This window comes from Nicotiana attenuata, unplaced genomic scaffold (genome assembly GCF_001879085.1).
Source record: "Nicotiana attenuata strain UT unplaced genomic scaffold, NIATTr2, whole genome shotgun sequence".
In the NCBI taxonomy this organism is placed as follows: Eukaryota; Viridiplantae; Streptophyta; class Magnoliopsida; order Solanales; family Solanaceae; genus Nicotiana; species Nicotiana attenuata.
The window spans coordinates 116269-138406 of record NW_017671868.1 but is presented as its reverse complement, the minus strand read 5'-3'; the positions used below and the strand labels follow the sequence as shown (position 1 = coordinate 138406).

At 37.8% G+C, this 22138-nt stretch overlaps 3 protein-coding genes across 4 annotated transcripts; all 3 read right to left on the bottom strand.

The window, feature by feature from the left end:
• Positions 1-4935: 4935 nt before the first annotated feature.
• Positions 4936-5562, bottom strand: LOC109210625 (craniofacial development protein 2-like). The gene has a single exon (XM_019374074.1). The coding sequence runs from the start codon at positions 5560-5562 to the stop codon at positions 4936-4938; it is 627 nt and encodes a 208-aa protein (XP_019229619.1).
• A 489-nt stretch (positions 5563-6051) lies between these two features.
• On the bottom strand, positions 6052-8685 carry LOC109210629 (putative glycerol-3-phosphate transporter 5). Its single transcript, XM_019374078.1, has 2 exons — positions 7405-8685; positions 6052-6906 (listed from the first exon to the last, which is right to left on the bottom strand). The coding sequence occupies exons 1-2, from the start codon at positions 8357-8359 to the stop codon at positions 6362-6364; spliced, it is 1500 nt and encodes a 499-aa protein (XP_019229623.1). The 5' UTR covers positions 8360-8685; the 3' UTR covers positions 6052-6361.
• Positions 8686-11420: 2735 nt separating this feature from the next.
• LOC109210627 lies at positions 11421-13257 on the bottom strand. Of its 2 annotated transcripts, none has more exons than XM_019374076.1 (4): positions 13167-13257; positions 12756-13066; positions 12180-12295; positions 11421-11884 (listed from the first exon to the last, which is right to left on the bottom strand). In XM_019374076.1, exons 2-4 carry the CDS (start codon positions 12909-12911, stop codon positions 11572-11574), a joined length of 585 nt encoding a protein of 194 aa, XP_019229621.1. In that variant the 5' UTR covers positions 12912-13066; positions 13167-13257; the 3' UTR covers positions 11421-11571. The 2 variants fall into 2 exon arrangements, with proteins under 2 accessions (XP_019229621.1, XP_019229620.1); XM_019374075.1 differs by having other exon boundaries at positions 13172-13257.
• Positions 13258-22138: the final 8881 nt, after the last annotated feature.

Genomic DNA, 22138 nt, shown 5'->3' with positions numbered 1-22138 from the left:
CTTATGACTAGTAATAGGGCAAAAATCTAGTATTCTTTTATGCAACTTCCAATCCTTATCAATGAAGTGGGCTGTCAAACACATATAATTTATTCTTTGTAGTGAAGTCCATGTGTCTGTTGTGAGGCAAATTTTTGGTTGTGCTTCTCTAAAAGACTTTCTTAGATTTTGCTTCATTTCACTGTAAACTTCATAACAATCCCTTGTTATTGTTCTACGAGAAGGAAGACGAAATAATGGTTGAGTTTTTCTCATAAACTTCATAAAGCCTTCATTTTCTACAAAGCTAAATGGTAGTTCATCAATAACTATCATCTCAATTAAGGCCCTCCTAACAACTTCTTGTTCAAATTTCCAAATTGATCCTTCGTCATTTTGGCAAGATTGAAAATTTATCTTTGTTTGACTATTATCTTTATCAATGTTAAGTGGGTATTCTTTGCATCTAAGCAAATGATTCTTCCATCCTGTTGTTCCATTCCTAGATGAATTAGCCGCATAGGCTTGTTTACAATATCGACATCGTGCTTTCCCAACCCCATTAACCTCAAATTTATCAAAATGGTTCCAAACGTCAGACCTAGGTTGCATGGCTTTCCTTTTTCTAGAATCTTGGGTATCAATGGTGTTGGTGTTACTATCTACCGTAATAGGTAAACTTTCACTTGAACCAGCATCACTTACTCTACTTGTATCTGCCATCTATACAAAATTAAACAAATATAAACACAAATTAACAATCATGGGGTACAATCATAGGGTAGCAGACTTAACAAGAAAGCCAAACATTCACATTTCTTCCAGATTCGACAACCTTGTTTTATGAACCAAGAGAATGAAAACAAAAAAGCAGAATAAGTTTTCTTTAATGCAGTTTTTTTGCCAAGACAATGCTAATAACCAAGCGAGAAGAGTTGATAGTCAGATAAATCAAAGCCTTCATTTTCCTCTTTCTGTTCTGTTAACATCCTTGAGACCACGGGTATTCTGTTAACACAGAATTTGATCACTTCGACATATACATTATAACCTTGAAATGTTTTACTACGACCATTTTTAGCATTTGTATTTATAATATAATCTTCAACTGTTTTACTAATCAGTCTCTTTGCAATTCAGTTGTTTCATTAAACTGCATCATGATTAACTTTCCACATTGATGATTTTTGGACCCCGACTAAAGAAACTGGTTGGAAAAGATTAGCTAAGTACAGCAGAATTAGCATGCAAGGGACTTAAATGGATCCTTAAGTCAGTAATACACACACAGACTTTTTTTTTCTCTGTCTTTGGGGTGTTTAAAGTGGAAGAAGGGGACTGCTGCTAGGTAAAGTGTGTATTTTTTGACACAGCTCGGTACACAACAACAGGTCAACAGGGGATAAGGCAAACATCAGTCGATACCAAGTTCTTGCTTTAATGTTCTCATAATTTCAAATGTTAAACAGAGACAGAATTTCGGACAGATTTAAACTGAGTTTAGGATCAAAATGAATCTAAGGTAAGTAGTACTGCTTCTGTGGCTTCGATAATCCTAAAGCATTTACAAACATTCTCAACACAAATGATTTCACAGTCCTAATTTGGTATCGCTAGAAAGTAGAAACATACCTTTGAAAATTGAAGACTGGGGAGTGAGGAGTCGGAGCTAGGGGTGCGAAGTCGGAAATCCCCCAAAATCCCAATCGCCGACGCCAAATCGTAATCGATGCTGCTGACTGCTGAGCTTGGGCGATATCGTCCACTTTCTCTCACTATACTTGCTACAAAGTTAGGGCAACTGGGCAAGGGTTCTGGTTTGTTAATTTGTTTCTTCTAACTCTAAGTCAGACTTAAAGAAGATGGGTGGGCTTGGGGCTGGGCTGGGCTAGAAATAAAATAAAGAAGGGTGGGTGGGCTTGGGCGTTGGGCTGGGAATGGGTAGGGTAGTGGACTGTGGACTGGCCTATTTAAAATTCGGTATTTCGGTATAACCGAAATACCGAAATTTCAGATTTCTGAAACCGAGTACCGAACCGAAATACCGAAATACCGAAAATTTAGTACCGAATTAGACCGAAATACCAAAAAAACCGAAACCAAAATACCGAAAATAATTCGGTCCGGTTCGGAATTCGGTTTTTCGGATTTTATGCCCACCCCTACAGTGGACTGAGTGGCGGAAAGAAGATTCTTGATGTCAGAGAGTTTGGAGTCAATAGAGCTAAGTTTTTCACTAAGCTCAGAACTGACAAGAGTAGGAGAAGGAACAACTGATGAAGGTTTAGTTTCCATAGGGGCCTGCTTTGCTTCACTCTCACTTTTCTTAACCCAGGAGCCCTTGATACTCACATAGCCCATACTAGAAAAAGCTCTAGAATTATAGGACTTGCAGACAGTAATGAAGGGATAGTTGGATAGAGAAATTTGATAGGCTTCCAGAATATGAGAGATTGCCATGCCATAGGGTAAACTAGTGGGATCTTCAGCACTTTCTATCATGAAATTGATGACCCAGGAGGAAAGCTTGAGTTTGAGTTTGGTTATGAGGCAGTAGACAAAGAATGTATCCCTTTGAGAGAAAGTTGAAAAGGAACCAGTACGGGGAAGCAGAGTGGTTGCCACAATATGGGCTAGAACCCGAGTTTCAAAACTTACATCACTGGGGCCCAATTGGTTTGGAAGAATTTCAGAGGGACACTCAACAATGCAATGTTTGGCTTGGTCAAAAGAAATTTCAAAATCCTCAGGCCACACATTTTTAAAAAGAGTAGGGAAACCAGAGCAATGACATTGGAAAAGAGAGTCAAACAAGGCACAATCAAGAACAATGTGCTTACCTAGCACTAGAGATTCTAGCCTATCTGGTTTACTGGAGCGAAGATTTGCATAAAACATTTTGACCGGGGGTTCATATACACTAGGCGGAGGAATAGAGAGGAATTTTTCCCACCCTTGATAAACAAAGAGCTCTTTAACCTTACAGTTGAGGGCTTCCATATCATCAAGATCCACGATCCTTCCATGGGCGATGGGCTTGTCCTTAAGAGTAATGAAAAAGATCCCTATTTAGGGTATCCCAGAAATTTAGGTCAGTCTCGAGTGAGGCAGAGAAATCAACTTTTGATTTCTTTGGGGTGGATGGAATTGGAGGATCTTCCATGGGTCGTTTGCCTAAGGCTTTTTCTCCTAGAAGTTGGGAGTGTTCAGAGAAATCACCCTGAGATGAGGCGAAGCCTTCAGAGTGATCAGACCCTAGGTCTACTTGCTCAGGAGGCGCAGAAGGGGGTTTCGGCCGTTAGAACGGGTAACGTTTTTCTGGTTGGAGGNGGGCTGGGGATGGGTAGGGTAGTGGACTGTGGACTGGCCTATTTAAAATTCGGTATTTCGGTATAATCGAAATACCAAAATTTCAGATTTCTGAAACCGAGTACCGAACCGAAATACCGAAATACCGAAAATTTAGTACCGAATTAGACCGAAATACCAAAAAAACCGAAACCAAAATACCGAAAATAATTCGGTCCGGTTCGGAATTCGGTTTTTCGGATTTTATGCCCACCCCTAGTTTATGATGTTATTTTGGCGATTTAATCGCATGGTTAAGTTCGTAGGATGTTGTTGATTAAGTGTGTGTGTTTGGTTGGGAGCCCCGAGGGCTCGGGAGTGTTTCGAAGGTGGTTCGGGGTGTTTGAATCTTAGAAAATGCAGCAGAATTTGCTGCTGTCTGTTGCCCAGTTTTTCCTTCTATGCGATCGCATAGGACAGGCCGCGATCGCATAGAGCAAATTGCCAAGGCCCAGAAACCCTTCTATGCGATCGCATTACAGCTTCCGCGATCGCGTTGTACAAAATTCAGCCCCCTTTTATTTTACTCTATGCGATCGCAATGTGTCTTCTGCGATCGCAAAGCACATCCAACCTGACCCTATGCGATCGCATCCCCTCTTCTGCGATCGCATAGGGCATTTTTGCCCAGTTATTTTAAAAGCCTAAAAACAGACCAGTGACGGGATGTTTCACATAATACACACGAGTTCATCTTTTCCACAGCCCATAGGCGATTTTTAGAGCTATCCTTTACCAAAGCTTCTTGGGTAAGTATTATCTAACTCGTTTTCTTCATTTTCTATCATCATTTATCAAATTCCTAGACCTAAATCATGAAATCAAAGTAGAAATTAAGGGTTTTGGGTAGAGTTAGGGTTTTGAGAATTTTGGGTGATTCAACCTCAATTTGGGGTCGAATCTTAAAACAAATTATATATTTGAACTCGTGGGGTTATGGGTGATTGGGTTTTGGTACGAGCCTCGTGTTTGGACCATGTGGGCCCGGTGTCTAAATTTGGTATTTTTGGAAGAATGTTAGGAAATTCATATCTAGGCTATGGGATGTTGCCATTGAGTCTTTATTGATATTATTGAATTAATTATGCCTAGATATCATTGTTTCGGAGTCGGATTGTAGAGGAAAGGCGGTATTTGAGGATTGATTGCTATTCTTTGGACCGAGGTAAGTGTTTGATCTAACTTTGGCTTGAGGGAATAGGATTAGTGTGTTATTAATTGCTAATTGCTAAATGATCGAGTACGGTGTATAGGCATGGTGACGAGTATCTATACACCGGTGTCTAGCATGACCGTGGGTCCTTGTTTGCACGTATTTTTGATATTTTTGAGACTCTTCTATGCTAATTGATGAATTCTACATAATGTGAAGGGTTTGAGGATTGGTTATGAATTGTAAATTCTTTGGAGCGCTGGCTCGAACAATAAAAATACTATTGAGTAAGAAATGAAAGAAATGGAAAGAGATATGATCAATCCCTTGCCGGGATGGTGTTAGTATATTGATTATCTCCCTTGCCGGGATGTGAAAGTTATTGTTGTTACTCCCTTGNNNTCAATCTGACGTCTTGCCCATTGAATTTCGGAAAGTGACCAGGTCGTTCTTCCCTACTTCGGAAAACTCGAGTTAGCTATAACCAAATCAAAAGCTTTAGCAAAATCCAACAATGAATTACCTCCCTCATTCCTATCCCCAAAGCCATACCCTCCATGCACATCATCATAACCCCCAGCACTAGCCCCAATATGACCATTGAAATCTCCGCCAATGAACAACTTCTCTATGTGCGGGATACTACGCACCATCTCGTCCAAATCCTCCCAGAATTGCTTCTTGACCTCCTGGTCCAAACCTACCTGAGGAGCGTATGCACTAATCACGATTACAGTAAACCCACCAACTACCAGCTTAATACTCATCAACCTATCATTTACCCTCCTAACCTCAACCACGAGTTCCCTGAGGTTCATGTCTACTAAAATACCTACCCCATTCTTACCCGCAGCGTTCCCTGAGTAACATAGTTTAAACTCGTCTACATCTCGTGCCCTACTACCCTTCCATCTAGTCTCCTGAACATATGCTATATTGATCTTCCTCTTCTGAAGAATCTTACCTAACTCTATAGACTTCCCCGTCAACGTCCCAATGTTCCAAGACCCAATTCTCAACCTAGAGGCTTTCTTGCCCCCTTCCCACCCCTGGACCCCACCCCCAGCCCCACCCGAGGACATGACCTTACTCTCACATCGTTCACTACCACCACTATAAGCACAGGGTATTAGGTAAACACTACCACTAAGCACCAAAAATAGAAAAAGCAATTAATCCAATCAAAATTGCCGACAAGGCAACAGTAAATAGATATGAGTGAATACAATACAAGAAAGATGGAACCTGGATCACAGTCGGGGATGGCCGGGCGCGCTTCCAAATCCGCCGGCTGCTGCTGCTCCAATGGATGAATCAGATCTTGTTTATGTGCCTTGTATATTCTTCAAGAATTAACTAATTAACTAAAATTATAATTCAAAATAAAAATATTAAAATTCTGAATCCAATTTAGTGATTCCCAAAGGGGTTTAAATGGTCTTTTGTTATTCCAGAAGAGGGATGACTGCAAATCTTATACTACTGGAATTATATATACCCGATTTATGTTTTTGACAAAATTGAATCTTGAAAATCCGACTACCGAGAAAGAAAAAAAATAAATAAATAAATAGAGAGTAGAGTGAGAAAATTATTTCATCAATATGTTTCAAAAGACTAGCATTACATTCACCTCATTCTACAAGAAATCCCAAAGGCACAAAAATGATACTCGAAAGTCAGCTCAATTATACAGAATAATAGTAGTTGTATAAGCATTATCTTGAAAGTCTACTGTTGAATTCCTCATTTCTCTATAGAGAGCTATAAGAATCTATACAAAAAAACAGGGGCTCCTGCACTACTTCAAAGGTTCAAATCGTGAACCATTATCATAATCAAATAGAGGTATTTGTAGCTTTGCCTTCAAGAGATTCCAAGTCACCTTTTAATCATGCTGATCCAAAGCCATTTCCCCTCATTCAGCTTTTCTTTAATCTCATTTTTCACAATAGGGATTAACAATAGGCTTGCAATGAATATTGAAAGAATTAGCATAACAAACACACTGTTCCATCCTCTTGTTGAAATATATCCTGCTAAAAGTGGCCCAAGAGCTGCCCCCACCGAACCAGTAGCATCTATAATTGCACTAACAGTAGCTAATGCACGAGAGTTCCCCTTTATGTCGCTCTGAGTACCAAGATCTGCTGCAACTGCTGTGGTAATAAGGGAGTAAGGACCATTGACAAGTGCACCAGAAACGAGCATCAAAGTGATGTTGGTAAACATAGATACACTCCCATATATGCGATAAAAAAGAAGGGCCGGCATTGATAACAACAAGAATACAATGGAAGTAACCCCACGAGCTTCAATTATGTCCGATGTGACCCCTGCCAAAACCCCTCCAACGACTCCTCCAATATCAAAAACTGTCGAAAGGATCCCAGCACTTTTGTGAGATAGCTGCACACCAGCAACAACTGCAAAAACAACAAAATTGTAAGTGTGCAACCCATGCAGGAGTGGTTGAAACGAAGCTTAAATTTTTTTCACAAATGACATTAGATTTTTAAAAAAAAATGTTTTGTTAGGCTCGTCAATGTAGAACAGGGGAAAACTTTACTCATAAACAGAGCAATTGTATGTTAATTAATATCATGCTCAGCAGATTAAGAGCTGATTTTGAACACCATAACCGTTTCAAACCCCAAACTAAGCAAGCGAAGGCTTTGCTACCCCTATGCTCGTCTAGCATAAGCAAATAAACACAATATGCAATGAAACAACCAAACGCATCTCCAATCTCAAATACTCCAGCGTAAGAGGAAAGCAGCAATTTCTTATCATTCAAGTCGAGTTATTCATATAGAAAATAGGATGGTAGCGTTGTCAATGACCAAAATGGAAACAATACTCAACTTAATCAAGTAGCGTCAAAAAGTAGTTTTTTCCTAGTAAAAGTTCGGCGAAATAAGTACCTGTTTGCCTCAAGTAGAAGGGCAACCAATACAAAAAAGTGTAGGCCACTAGCTTAGAGAAAAATAAGCAGAATGCATAGGGTGCAACTCCTGGTAACCTCCAGGCTTGCAAGAACCCAATTGCACCCTCAGTTTCGGGTTCCACGACGACTCCCTCCTCTTCAGCTTCACCTGTCTCTTTACCAACCAATGCAACTCCCTCAACATTCATCTCAATCTCCTTTGAAGCCAATTCTAAACCAATATGATCAGGACTCACTACAAGAAACATATACACAAACACTGCCACGACCAAAATGAATATCCCGGGCAATAAAAATGACCAACCCCAACCAAAACTCAATACAGATGAAGCAACTAAAGAACCAATAATATTACCAACTGAGGTATTTGAATTCCAAACTCCCATTATCAACCCCCTCTTAGCCTTCCCAAACCAATTTCCAATTACAGCAACAACACAAGGCCAACCAATAGACTGAAACAACCCACATAAAATCTGAACAGTTACAAAAAATAACAGCCAATGCACATCAAGAAAATAACCTAAACCAAAAGCAATAACCAAAATGCCACTACCAAGCATTCCAACAGTCAAGAAAAGCCTTAAATCAATATTATCACCAATATGTCCAGCAAAATACATCCCAATTGAGTATGCTAACAAGAATGCAAGATCAAGCTCCCCTAAACGGTGGGGCCCACTTGGACCCTCAAATGGGGCCCACCCATTAGTGCCATTTTGGGCTTTGATCTCAGGGCCAAGAACTGATTTTACTATACTTGGAGGTTTTCTTGAGGCATGAAAAGCTGCATATGCTATAAAAGTTAGAAAAAGGACTAAAAATTTGTGGAAAGTTAAAGTCTTTTGTGGTGGATTGAGGCTTGGAAAGAAATTAAGACCTGGTGGGGGTCTATTAGGTGGAACCAAATTAAGGGGTTTGAGTTCCATCATGTTTTTTCTAATTTCATTGATTTAAAAATCCAATCTTTTGTGTTTTTTTGTATGATTTGGGTCTTGTTTGTATATGGGTTTATGATATTACTGAGAAATTGTGCAAAGGGTTTTTGAAGAAGAAGAAGAAGAAGAAGAAGAAATTGTGCAAAGGGGTTTATGAATTTTTCTTCTTCTTCTTCTTTTTGGACAATGTTTGTTCAGATCTAAAAGTTTGAATGATTCTATGTCGTAGAAGTTAAGGAATGAGGAATTTGGGAGTTTTGACTGTCTTTCCTCCCGGGAACCTCCCAGGAAATGCAAACCTTTGCCCTCTCCCTCCCCAACACCTACCACCCACCCCACCCCCTACGACAATAATATTTCACCTCTTTTTTTTTTTTGGGCTTTTGAAGTATGATATAGTATCAATTTGGGACCCGATTAATTCAGATTCGAAATGTCTAAGGTCATTAGCAGCTAATTTGGATTGTTACTACCTATCATTTCATAATATATCATGTTGTATTATATAATACTATATAGTTTGATGAATATAACATTTGGATAGATTGTATTGTTTGTCGTTTTTTCATGATGTCACGCACCAACAATTAAAAAAAATAAACTTGTAATATTACTAAGAAAAAAAGAAAGAAAGACACGGAATAGAATTATTATATAAAAGAGTATGGTAAAGGATAAAATATGATTATTTAATAATAAAGAAGGGCAAGATGAGAGAAAAAACAAGATAACGACGCTGCCACTAGGGGTGTTCATGGTTCGGTTTGGATCGGTTTTTCCCTAAAAAGAAACCAAACCAAGTAAGTCGGTTTTTCAAATATTAGAACCAAACCAAACCAATTAAGTCGGTTTTTTCTCGATTCGGTTTATGTCGGGTTTTGTCGGGTTTTCGATTTTTTCGGTTATTTGTCGGTTTTTTCTTAAATATAAAACATACACTACCAAACACATACTCCGGCGACCATATTTTCAATGTAACACTATCAAATCAATTGCCCTTTGAAAAATCTATTATTTACCCAGATATATTGATGATAATTGAATCAAATAGTGATAAATATTTTAAGGACTCAACTAAAAATATATTATTTTTAACACGAAATGAATTCTTACACTTAACAAAAGAAAACTAGCAATCAAACTAGAATGTAAAGGTAAAGAACTATACTAAAAGTGGCAAACTATTAACATTTACCATAAAATTTTTGTATAAAAATATACATATATATAGGTGTAATAACAAATTTAAAATAGCTACTCTTATAGTCGGTTTGGTTCGGTTTTTTTCGGGTTTTTTCTGATTAAAACCAAAACCAAACCAAATTTGATCGGTTTTTAAAATTCAAAACCAAAACCAAACCAAACCAAAAAGTATCGATTTTTTTGGTCGGTTTGGTTTGGTTTTTCGGGTTTTTATAAACACCCCTAGCTGCCACACTAAATCTGTCGTTCCATAAAGTGACAATTTTTGTCATTATTACGTAACTACAGATTTAATGATGCGATTCAATAAAATTTAAGTAACAATCAAAACAAACATTATATTTAAAGTAATAATACGATGCAATGCAATAGGTAACAACCGTCCAAACAAGATGTAAAGGAGGAAATGTTCCTTTTTTTTTTTGGATGATGTAAGAAAACGTTCATTATATCGAATCTTAGAGTTGTAATTTTTGAAGTATATTATCTCAACTTTGAGACTCGATTAACTTAGATTCAAAATACCTAACGTTAGTAAAAGAGGAAACGCTTATTATGTTGAATCATAGACTTATAACTAGAAATATAAGGATTATATTTATTCCATCACAACCAAAAGGTGATTTGCCTCTTTTATTGATTTTAAAGTTTATTTTCTTATGATTTTTTAATTGTTTTTGAAGTTTGAATATTTGATTTAAGTATCTATTGTCCGGTATGATTTATATATATGAATTCGTAATTTTTTTAGCCAAACCATATCAGTCTTAAAGATCAGGAAATTAAAATCATATTTCTCAGGTAGAATTAAGTAGCTCTTTAAGACATATATTGGAATTACTCTATTAAGTCAGCATAAACTAATCTAGTTTGTATTTTTTGAGCTCGGTTCTTTTAATAAATCAGTTTAGAACTTAAAGGTAACAGTTAAATATGGTTAGACTAATGTGTTGTTTCTATCATGTATAATGAAAAAGTAGTATTTTCTCCGTTTCAAAAGGATAATGTTATTTGAATATTGCTCTCTTAATTTTCTGAGATAGGAAAAATTATGTAGTTCTTGATAATAGAAATAAATTATTTCGTCCTAGCGGAAGACATCAATCTTGTGCCAACATAGGTGCTGCTGCTTCTTCACTGCTGCCCTTTGTTCTAGTGGCGTACATAGAATTTAGATGACATGAGTTCTGAATTATAGTATAAGTTTCAAATATGTATATTTAGTTCAACCAATGTATACCTATGATTCACATACATATATGTAGGGGTGTTCAAACCGAACCGGAAAATCGCACCAAACCGAAAAATCAAACCAAACCGATTAAAAAACCCGACTAGGTTTGGTTTGACTTGGTTTGGTATTGAGTAAAAAAACCTGAACCAAACCGACATATAAATATATAAATTTTATTTATATTTTTAAGACTTTGTAGTGATATTTCTTTAGAAAATGTAGAAATATTTGGGATCCTCTCATGTATTAACCTTGAAAGCGTAAATTAACAAAAAATTATTGTTAGACGACTAAGAAAATAACTATCATGTGTTACTAAAAAATTTCTCCCATTAGAATATTTTAATAGATCATATGTTTGTCAATTTTTTCCATATTTACTAAACATATATTTACTTATCAAAGCGTTATCTATAATTTTAATAACGTAAGATTGAAATAATATTCATGTAACAAAAAAACCCGAAAACCCGAAAAACCCGACAAACCCGAACCAATCCAAACCGATATAATTGGTTTGGTTTGGTTTTGATAGAAACCGAACCAACTCGGTCCATGTACACCCCTACATATATGTATATGGCACAATCTCAAATACTTAAGAGTCACTAAGCTTGATAACAAGAAAGCTTTTATATTATATTATTTTAGAAGTTTCGGGCACGAAACGAAAAGATGCATCTTTTGTTTTCTCGTTTCTTTTCTACTTAATATGTAGTTAAGACGTTCTTCGTGGACATCCGATAAAATTGGTACGATACAGAGAAGATTATCGAATGGTCAAGATTTCCATTCTGCAACAAGGACAATGCGAATTAAACTCAAGCCATGGCACCAAACAATTGGAATGGAACTTGTGGGCACAAGGCAATTGTATAAGGTTGTCCCTCTTCCTGAATTTGTCCAAGCAAATGGCACATTCATCTTGTTCTGAAGATTTCCACCCCAACTTTGCCCAATTGATGAACTTTTTTGACACACTTTTCTTTAATCTAAACACTTCTTTTTGCAAATCATTCATCCCCAATATTGGCCTAATCTTCACCACCCCTTGCATTTTTTGTCTATTATTGATAGTACTCCTGGATTCCATTACAACAAATGAAATATACAATCAGTGCCAAGTGAGATAAATATGGGCGGATCGCTTCAATTGAATCTGACATTTTTGACACGAAATACAAATATATATGTGAAAGAGTTATTGAATTTACAACAAAAATCAAAATTTGAACATATTTCATTAGCACAATTGATTCAGTGATAAGATCGTTAAATGTTGAACACATCAAGTTTAAATTATTGATCCGCTTAAGTAGATAAAGGGTTAAAAAAAAAAGACCAGAAGTAAGGGGTTGGGGAAACTTGGACTTTTACCTCTTCTTTTCTGATTTGCACTGTGCACTTAGCCTTTCATCCAACCTTTGCTTAGCTTCTCTGGCAATTTCAATTAGTTTCTCATCTTGGTATCCATGGCTTGCTGCACTTCTTTGCTGTTAATTCAATTGAAGAAACAAGAAAAGGACATAAGAGTTATTATCAATTCATTCTATCAACCACCGACAAGAGTACTGGTGGGACGGATGAGATCCATCCTCGTTAATTAAAGGTTTCTAGCTCTAGCTCAAAAAAAAAGGAAGAACTACACTTGGTAAAGAGCACTTCTCTCTTTAGTAGATTAGAATCCAGATTAATCTGACCCGTAAATTATTCCTAATACCAGATGATTATACAAAAAATTTCTATCAAACAAGGAGTCGTAGTACAATAACAACAACAACAATTCAGTGAAACCCTACAAATGGGGTTTAGGGAGCGTAGTGTGTATGCAGATCTTAGTCCTATCTTGTGAAGATAGAAAAGCTGTTTCCGATAGACTCTCGGCAGAAGGAAACATGAAAAAGGAAGCAATCAAAGTTGTAGCAGTAGTAGTCAAGAGGAATTTACTAGTACCTTGGGACAGCCTAAACTAAGATGGTATTGATCATGGTTGGTTGTGTAGAGGGAAAAAGATGACCTCCTTGTGGATGAAAAACCACAATTATCACCCCTCTCATGATGAAATCTCCTCCTTCTAGCATGTTCAACACCAGGAAGCATACCAGCCATTTTTACACAAAGTACTCAAGAAGAAGAAAACCAACAAATAGGTCCAACTCTCCACATAGCACTATATACTACTACACAAGCAATTATCTTTGTCTGCAAATAGCTTCTGTTATAAATCAGAAGGAAGTTCTTGACTTATACTGATCAGTTTCTTCCTATAAAACATGATAGTCATGAGAAAAGCAAAAGTTAAAGAACAATCATTAAAGATCCACGTCAAAATCATTTTTGTTCTCAAAGAATATTATATTTTACCTCACCTGAAAAGAAGAAGCTTTTTTGTCAAGTGAACTTTGCTTTGATGAATCTTGGCAGGTTTTTAGGCACTAAAGTTTTCTGCAGACCAACAAAAGTTCCCCTCCCATGTTACTTATCTTTCATATATAGTACTTAGTAAGTCATTTTGTAGCCACTTTTTAATTCTTTTTTGCTCATCATAGCTAAATGACAAGACTTACCAGAAAAGCAGTGTAAAGACTGTTTAGTGTTTCCATAGCGAGACACGTGACTAACCAAAAAACCAACCATCCTCTTCATCAGCTATATCTCACACAGCTTGGACACATTTTATACTAGTTGTGGAATTTTAATACTGTGTGAGTTTTACCCTATGTGAATTATTCCTATAAAATCTAAGAGAATAGATTTCCTCCAATTGTTTGCTTATATATGATTTTTGTAGGAATTTGTGTTAATTGTTCGTATTTTCTGTGCATATTTTTTTCTTTAAAATCATGAAAAATATCAAAAATACCATGTATGGCATTTAGGTTTTATTTTTACACTTTTAGGATTAATTAGTTAATTATTTGTTTTATTCAAAATGAAAATCACAAAAATCGCTCACGTTTACATTTTACCTTTTTATTTTTAGATTAGTGATTTTTTTTTCTTATTTAGGATCAAGTAATCTTTATAATTATTTTAATTAGATAATTAGTATAATTTTACAATTTAGATAATTTAGGATTCTAATTTTAGGATTCATTAATTAAAGAAAAGAAAAGAAAAAGGATTAAAGAAAGAAAGAAAGAAGAGAAGGCTATTTTTAAAGTTCGATTGGGCTGATTTACACCCCAAACCCGCCCCAAATCCAGGCCCAAATTTAGCTTATTCGGTCCAGCCCCCCATTAAACAAAAACGACGCCGTTTTAGGGTGTCTGATCTCAGCCCTTCATTCCCTATGATCCAACGGACCAGAACTGACCCTCCACCCCTTTATAACCGTCCTAACCCCCCCCCCTCCTAGACCTAGAGACCCTTCCCCATTTTCTCCTTTCCGTCTCTCACCCAAAAAACCCTAATCTAGCCACCCCAAAATCCTCTCAGCAGTGGATTGCTTAAAAAAAACCTAAACCCTAATGTGTGGAGGTCTTTTACACAGGCTGCTGGTTTGGTGATCAATATGGTACAGGTACATTAGGTTGTAAGAGAATGGTGGAATGCAAAGTGTTGTCCTAAGCTTACCATTGTTTCAGGCAGCTCCTGCAGTGATTCTTTGGGAGCTTTGGAAGAGAAGAAATACAATCAAGCATGGGGAGACAATGTCTTGTAGTAGAGTTATCCATAAAGTTAGTAAGACCTTGTATTATTTGGCAAAGGTGAGGTACCCTTGGCTTCCTAGGATTCCTTTACTGGGGCCAGAGATGATCAATTTCTTTGAAAACTACAAGCCAGGTGTAGTCACTAAGAGAGTCACATGGCAATTTCCATATGAAGGATGGTTCAAGTGCAATACAGATAGAACATCAAGGGGAAATCCGGGCCCTAGTTCTTATGGATTCTGTGTTAGAGATCATAGGGGGAACTTGGTATTTGCAAAGGCAAGGGAGATAGGTGAGGCAACTAATATTGTGGCTGAAGCAAAGGCTATTGTTGAAGGACTGTTATTCTGTGTAGAGAGGCAGCTTCATCCTTTGATCATGGAAACTGATTCTCTAGTGATGAGGAAGATCATTGATGATGAATGGGAGACACCGTGCTATATAGGGGCAGAAGTGAGAAGGATCAAGGAGATAAAGAACTCATACAATGTGCTGTTTTAACATGTGCTAAGGGAGGGAAACAAAGTTGCTGATTTTTAGCTAACCTTATTTGCTCTTTTGCAGGTACAATCATCTTTCACACATTTCATGAGTTGACATCTGAAGGAAAAGTATTAATCAATATGGACAAAGCTCAAATTCCTAACCTTAGAGTTAGGATTGCCAAGAGGAAAGCAACTGATTGATGTACAATCTAACTTGTGCACTGCCAAAACCTTGTCTTGCATTCTTTTGGACATTGTTGAATGGCTTCTCAGTGGTATCAGCATGTTATCATGCTCAGTCTGGGAGTGATTTAGCAGTTTTCAGAATGGTTGTTTCATATAAAGGTATGGCAGGATCATCCATAGGATCTCAAGGTATATCAGTACACTTTATAGACATCATTTCTGGATTGGATTCCTCTGCAGTTGTGTTGTTTGTTATCTTGGACAGTAGGAATGTACTTTGCACAGCCTTAGTATTGTCCTTACTATTTGAGGCAATGTGCAGTCCAATATTTTTGACTTATTTAGAGGTTCAAAGCTGGATTTCAATGTGGATAGGTTTCAGATTCATGTCTAAGATAAAACTCCTCTATGAGTTTGATTTAGCATCCTGGACACCACACAATAATATTTTGTCACACACTTCATTAGTTCTATTACTGTTGGTATTGTGCTATCATTTCTCAGTGGTATTAGTGTGGTTACATACTCATTCTGGGGATGGTAGTACAATATTCATGATAAGTTTGAAGAGTGAGCAGGTGACAAGTTCAGATCAATCATATGGGATCAACATTCATGCTTGGAAGACTTTGTTTGCTTCAGTTCTGTGGAGTTGCTGCTTGGAGTCCTTAATTGCCTATACCATTCATACCTTGGCGTCTGGTGAGAGCTTGATAGGTGCTACTTGGTATATGAAATGGGCATTAGAATTCACACACATCTACAGGAAAAAGAAGCATTCAGTTGGTCATGTTGTAATAGCTAGTCATTTTAGTTGGTTAGCCTTCCTAGTATTTAGTATTGTCATACTTACTTTACTTTGCTTTGGACATCTTGTAAACTTTGGACACAGTTTTTGGGCTGCTTTATTTATATATTAGCCACTAGGCAGCCTGCCTAGTGGTATATTTGCTTTAAAAAAACCCTAAACCAAACCCACCCATCAACGCTCAAATGCTCCCTCCTCTCTCTTCTTTCTCTCTCTAGGTGATTTCATGGTTGTCTAGGGCAGCCATGGCTGCTGCGATCTCTCCCCAACATTTGGTTGTGGGAGAGATGATTCAAAGAGCTAACGAAACAACAATAAAACAACATTCCAAAACAGCTATATGCTGATCAGTTACGTCCAAAACAATCTGCCGCAACTTTGTCCAAAGTCGAGTTGGCTCCTGTGACAATCGTGCATGGTGAACCAACGATAGAATTCTCAATGGATGATATTAATCAATTCACAAGAGAGGAAGGATTGCATTAGGCTGTTATCATGAAATTTTCACATGGGAAACCTGATCTTCAAGAGTTTATAAAAGTTTTCTCGTCGCAATTCGATATTCAAGGTCGTTGTAACATAGGATTGCTGGAATTTTGCCATATTTTAGTTAGATTTGTTCTATACAATAATTATGTTAAGTGTTTATCAAGATCAACTGGATATGCCAAGGCAAAAGAAGATGAATTCTTTTTCAGAACCTTTCTATGGACGTTAGGATTCAATCTTAAAGAGGAAACGTCCATGGCAGTGGTGTGGATTTCTTTTCCAGGTTTGCCGCCTAATTGCTTCTCTAAGAGATCATTGAGGTCTATTGCTTCAGCTGTGGGTAAATCTATTGTTGTGGCAAGGCAACACAAGATAGAACTAGGCCTAGTGCTGCTAGAGTTAAGATCATTCTTGATCTGTTGGACAAATACCCTAAAAAGGTGAAAATTTTGATGGTTGACAAAATTACAGGTAAAACAATCGTGCACTATCAGGAAGTTGTGTATGACAATCTTCTTAAATATTACACGTATTGCAAGCATCAAGGACATGACGGAAAGGCTTGTAGAATTATAAAAAAACAAGCTGGAAGGGAGATGATAGCAGAGGATGTAAACATTGACGTTAATCTGCATGGAAAGGAGGTAACTACTATTGACAAGTTGCAAGGGGATGCTAGGGACTATCTAAACGCTTAAAGAGCTGGACAAATAGGTAAGGATGTATCAGAGAATGATGGTAAACAGGGAGGTGAAACAACAAAAGAAAATCTGGTCGCGCAACAGGTATTGCAAATTGAAGAAGGAAAACAAGTTAGTAATGGGAACAATAAGGCTGTGACAAATCAAGCAGGTAAAGGTGTGTCTATTGGTGTTGGTTCAATGATTGATAAGGGACCACCTAAACCTACAAGAGATGTGCCAGCTAAAAAAGCTTTAGCAACTATTCTTAATGCAATAAATCAAGTTGTAGAAGCTTTTGATAAGTTGCAGTCTAGGAATGATGACACTGGTGTACCAATAGCTACAGGTTTAAAGGCAGTTGTTGAACGAGCTGGTGAGGCTGTGCAAACTAAGGATAAGGCAGGTAGTGATTGAGGGATATGGTGCAAGATTCAAGGGCTAAGGATCCACATGTTGTAGCAGGAGGTGAGGTCCATAACTTAGGCAGTAAAATTGCTAGGCAAAGTGCAGCACCAGGGGTCTGTAATTATGGTGAGACCCAGGCCTTTGGAGGAGACAAAAGAAGAAATACAGGTGAATTATTGGAAGATAAGGTTGGATACAAAAATAATGATGATAAGGGGAAGGATCAAAACAAAAAAGGAGAAGATTGGAATGTGGTAACTACCAAAAAATCTCCGACAAAGAAAGGGCTATCACCAAAACGACAGGTCCAAGGTGTTCGACGAAATGACAATAGTTTGGTGGCCATCCCAAATGTTTTTGATGCACTGGCAGCTATAAAGGATGAGCAACTGGATTCAACAAGTCTAAAAGATGACATGGTGTCCAAGCAAATAATTCCATGTCCCAGTAGTGGAAAAGAAGCTCAAGCCAATGAGAATTCGGCTATGGAAGTTGGTGTTGACAACAGGCTTCAAAGAAAAATGGGATGGAGGAACTAAGTGGTAAGGCACATAGCTCTAACATTCCGACATTGCATTTTTCCAGCCCTCAAGTTGAACAAATCATCAAAGACTCTCAGAATGCAATGATGATGCATACTAACATGGTTAAACAACTAATGGTCATATTGAACACCTCAGTTTATGAGGTGTCATCACAGTCTTTGGAGTCTTGTGGTGAATATAGAGGTGAGTTGATGTGGTCATCTGGAAATAACAATGAAGTTATAAAGGCAAATTTGAGGGAGATAGCAATCAAATCTAAGCTATGGTCAGACCAACGCGAGTATGATGATGAGGAAGATTATGGTGATGCGTATGTTGGGAATTCGAGTGAGGATGATGATCAAGAGAGTGAAGAGGAAGGCTTACTCTCAGTTGGTTCACCATCTGTACCAAAAATAGGCAGTCCTGCAATGGCAATTTCCAGCAACAAATATAACGCAAAAGCACCAGTATTTGTGCCTAAAACTAGGCAGCAAAAATGTGGAACAGGTATAGCTGCTATGCCAAATGCAGCAGCTGGAATGTTGTTTCAAGATGTAGCAACATCTTCCAAGCAGGACACTCTAGGTGCTAATAGCAATTCTCCAACTAGAAGCTTAAGTCAAGCTGTAGAACCAACTACAAGGCAGACTGTTCCAGCTACAAGTCCTACAGGTGATCGAGAAAAATCTGGGCAGCAGCAATTGGAGACTACTAATCCAGTTATTTCAGAGGAGGAGAGAAAGCTTTTGGATGCAATGGTAAGTGCCATACCTGTAAATCCTACTACGTTTAGCACAGGTCCTGTAAGTAAGAGCAAGAACAAATTGCAAAACATAGGACAACAACAAAATAATGCAATGGTGGCAACTACATATGGAGAATCTGCCTTGGTGACACTTGATATCGTCCAAAATGCCCCACAACCTGTGAATTTGGGGAGAGAATTATTTGGCCCATCCATGCCACTGCCGTTAGTCAATAATGGCATGGATGGGCCATTTCTTTAACGGCAGTGGCATGAAATGAGCATTTTTTTAACGGATGGCATGGATAGACCATCTCTGAAAGTCGAGTGGCATTTCTAGGCCTTTTCCGTTACAACAAATGAAATATACAATCAGTGCCAAGTGAGATAAATATGGGCGGATCGCTTCAATTGAATCTGACATTTTTGACACGGAATTCAAATATATATGTGAAAGAGTTATTGAATTTACAACAAAAATCAAATTTTGAACATATTTCATTAGCACAATTGATTCAATGATAAGATCGTTAAATGTTGAACACATCAAATTAAAATTATTGATCCGCTTAAGTAGATAAAGGGTAAAAGAAAGACCAAAAAGTAAGGGGTTGGGGAAACTTGGACTTTTACCTCTTCTTTTCTGATTTCCATTGTGCACTTAGCCTTTCATCCAACCTTTGCTTAGCTTCTCTGGCAATTTCAACTAGTTTCTCATCTTGGTATCCATGGCTCGCTGCACTTCTTTGCTGTTAATTCAATTGAAGAAACAAGAAAAGGACATAAGAATTATTATCAATTCATTCTATCCACTTAAAATCTTTAATATGCAGCTGAAATTTTTTTCTATCAACCACCAACAAGAGTATTGGTGGGACGGATGAGATCCCTCCTCGTTAATTGAAGGTTTCTAGCTCTAGCTCAAAAAAAATGAAGAACTACACTTGGTACAGAGCACTTCTCTCTTTAGTAGATTAGAATCCAGATTAATCCGACCCGTAAATTATTCCTAATACCATATGATTATACAAAAAAATTCTATCAAACAAGGAGTCGTAGTACAATAACAACAACAACAATTCAGTGAAACCCTACTAATGGGGTTTAGGGAGCGTAGTGTGTATGCAGATCTTAGTCTTATCTTGTGAAGATAGAAAAGCTGTTTTCGATAGACTCTCGGCAGAAGGAAAGATGAAAAAGGAAGCAGTCAAAGTTATAGCAGTAGTAGTCAAGAGGAATTTACTAGTACCTTGGGACAGCCTGAACTAAGATGGTATTGATCATGGTTGGTTGTGTAGAGGGAAAAAGATGACCTCCTTGTGGATGAAAACCCATAATTATCACCCCTCTCATGATGAAATCTCCTCCTTCTAGCATGTTCAACACCAGGAAGCATACCAGCCATTTTTACACAAAGTACTCAAGAAGAAGAAAACCAACAAATAGGTCCAACTCTCCACATAGCACTATATACTACCACACAAGCAATTATCTTTGTCTGCAAATAGCTTCTGTTATAAATCAGAGGAAGTTCTTGGATTGCTGATCAGTTTCTTCCTACAAAACATGATAGTCATGAGAAAAGCAAAAGTTAAAGAACAATCATTAAAGATCCACGTCAAAATCATTTTTGTTCTCAAAGAATATTATATTTTACCTCACCTGAAAAGAAGAAGCTTTTTTGTCAAGTGAACTTTGCTTTGATGAATCTTGGCAGATTTTAGGCACTAAAGTTTTCTGCAGACCAACAAAAGTTTCCCTCCCATGTTACTTATGTTTGCGCTAATTGTGTATTTTATGCCTTGTAGGAGAGATTCCGAGCTATGTAGACGTTACGGAATGAATTCAAGTGATTTGGAGCTTTGAAGTCTGAGTAAAAGCCCAAGGAATTAAGCCGGGATCGTGTTCGGGGATCAACTGATGATAATTAAGAGCGAACGAAGAATAAAAAAAACAACAACAACAACAACAACCCAGTAAAATCCCATAAGTGGAGTCTGGGGAGGGTAGTGTGACGCAGACCTTACCCCTACCCCGAAGGGGTAGATAGGCTGTTTACGAAAGACCCTCGGCTCAAGATAATAAAAAAAAGACAAAAGGAGAGAATGTTAGATTCACCACGGAGATCATAGGAAACATAGGAGCATAAAATGCAGAAAAGTGCAAAGCAAAAACGATGACTAGTAAATGGATCATGCGTCGAAAAATAGAAGATAGTAAGATACGACACTGCCCCTAGCTATCTTAGACAAAACCCTACCGTACTAGGCTCACAAAGGTACAAAGTAACGCAAGACTCAACTACCTCCTAGCCTACAACCGTAATACTCGACCTCCAGAACTTCCTATCAAGTGTCATGTCCTCGGAAATCTGAAGCCTCGCCATATCCTGCCTGATCACCTCTCCCCAATACTTTTTAGACCGCCCTCTACCTCTTCTCGTGCCTTCCACAACCAGCCACTCGCACCTCCTTACTGGAGCATCTGGGCTTCTCCTTTGTACATGCCCGAACTATCGTGTAGGTATATTGCGCACTGTCTAGTTAAATGCACATAACCTTTCGCTCAGAACTCCATTTGAGCTCCACAATATATGGTTGGAAAGCTAACTCAAAGGACTACAACTTTCATGTTTTACGTTTTTCCAAATTACCAACAGAACAGGGTAAAAAGTGCGTGTCAAGTACGCGGCCGCGCTCGTCAGGCAGAATCAAAGTGGATATGCGCTGTCTGAGCACGGTCCAAGCGCGGACGCACAAGTCCTATCCGGAAAATGTGTCCTTTTTAGCGTAGGAGAAGGTATAATTATTTGGGCCCAACCCTACTTGGTATATATACATGGAAAAACGGTATTTTGAGGAGGTTGGACAGATTTGAGACACAGATTCGACCTAAGGAGGCAAGAACACACTAGGAGCAAGGCGAAGAATTCTTCTACGAGTTTTTCACTTCTTTCTTCCTATTTTCATTATTGGTTATGAATTCTAGTATTGTAGTTATGCATACTATTATGAATAGCTAATTTGTTATCTACGGTTTTGATGGAACCTATTGGAGGATGATTACGTTAATATAGATTTGCTGTAGTATTTTCTCTATTTGTTCAACTACGTTATTATTGATTGAAGGGACCTCAATCGACTGTGCCTATTTAGTATGTATTACTCGGGGGAGATTGTATATTTAGGTAGTTGTTGAACAACCCCACTGCTAACGTATATGAGGGATCAATACGAAGGGTTTAAAGGTGGGATTAGGGATAACAAAACCTTGGGTGCGATCCGAGTGAGCCGTACTTAATACCAGCTAGTGTAATTCGGGAGAATATGTCTAGTAAATTGTGGTAATTACTCGG

Bases quoted from the DNA above. Each gene is read 5' to 3' on its own strand.
- LOC109210625 (XM_019374074.1), bottom strand. From the start codon at position 5,562: ATGTCCTCGGGTGGGGCTGGGGGTGGGGTCCAGGGGTGGGAAGGGGGC.
- LOC109210629 (XM_019374078.1), bottom strand. From the start codon at position 8,359: ATGATGGAACTCAAACCCCTTAATTTGGTTCCACCTAATAGACCCCCA. The intron at 6,907-7,404 runs GTACTTATTTCG...TTGTTTTTGCAG, and splicing joins CTTCTACTTGAGGCAAACAG to TTGTTGCTGGTGTGCAGCTA.
- LOC109210627 (XM_019374076.1), bottom strand. From the start codon at position 12,911: ATGGCTGGTATGCTTCCTGGTGTTGAACATGCTAGAAGGAGGAGATTT. The intron at 12,296-12,755 runs GTACTAGTAAAT...TTGAATTAACAG, and splicing joins TTAGTTTAGGCTGTCCCAAG to CAAAGAAGTGCAGCAAGCCA. The intron at 11,885-12,179 runs GTAAAAGTCCAA...AATGGAATCCAG, and splicing joins TGCAAATCAGAAAAGAAGAG to GAGTACTATCAATAATAGAC.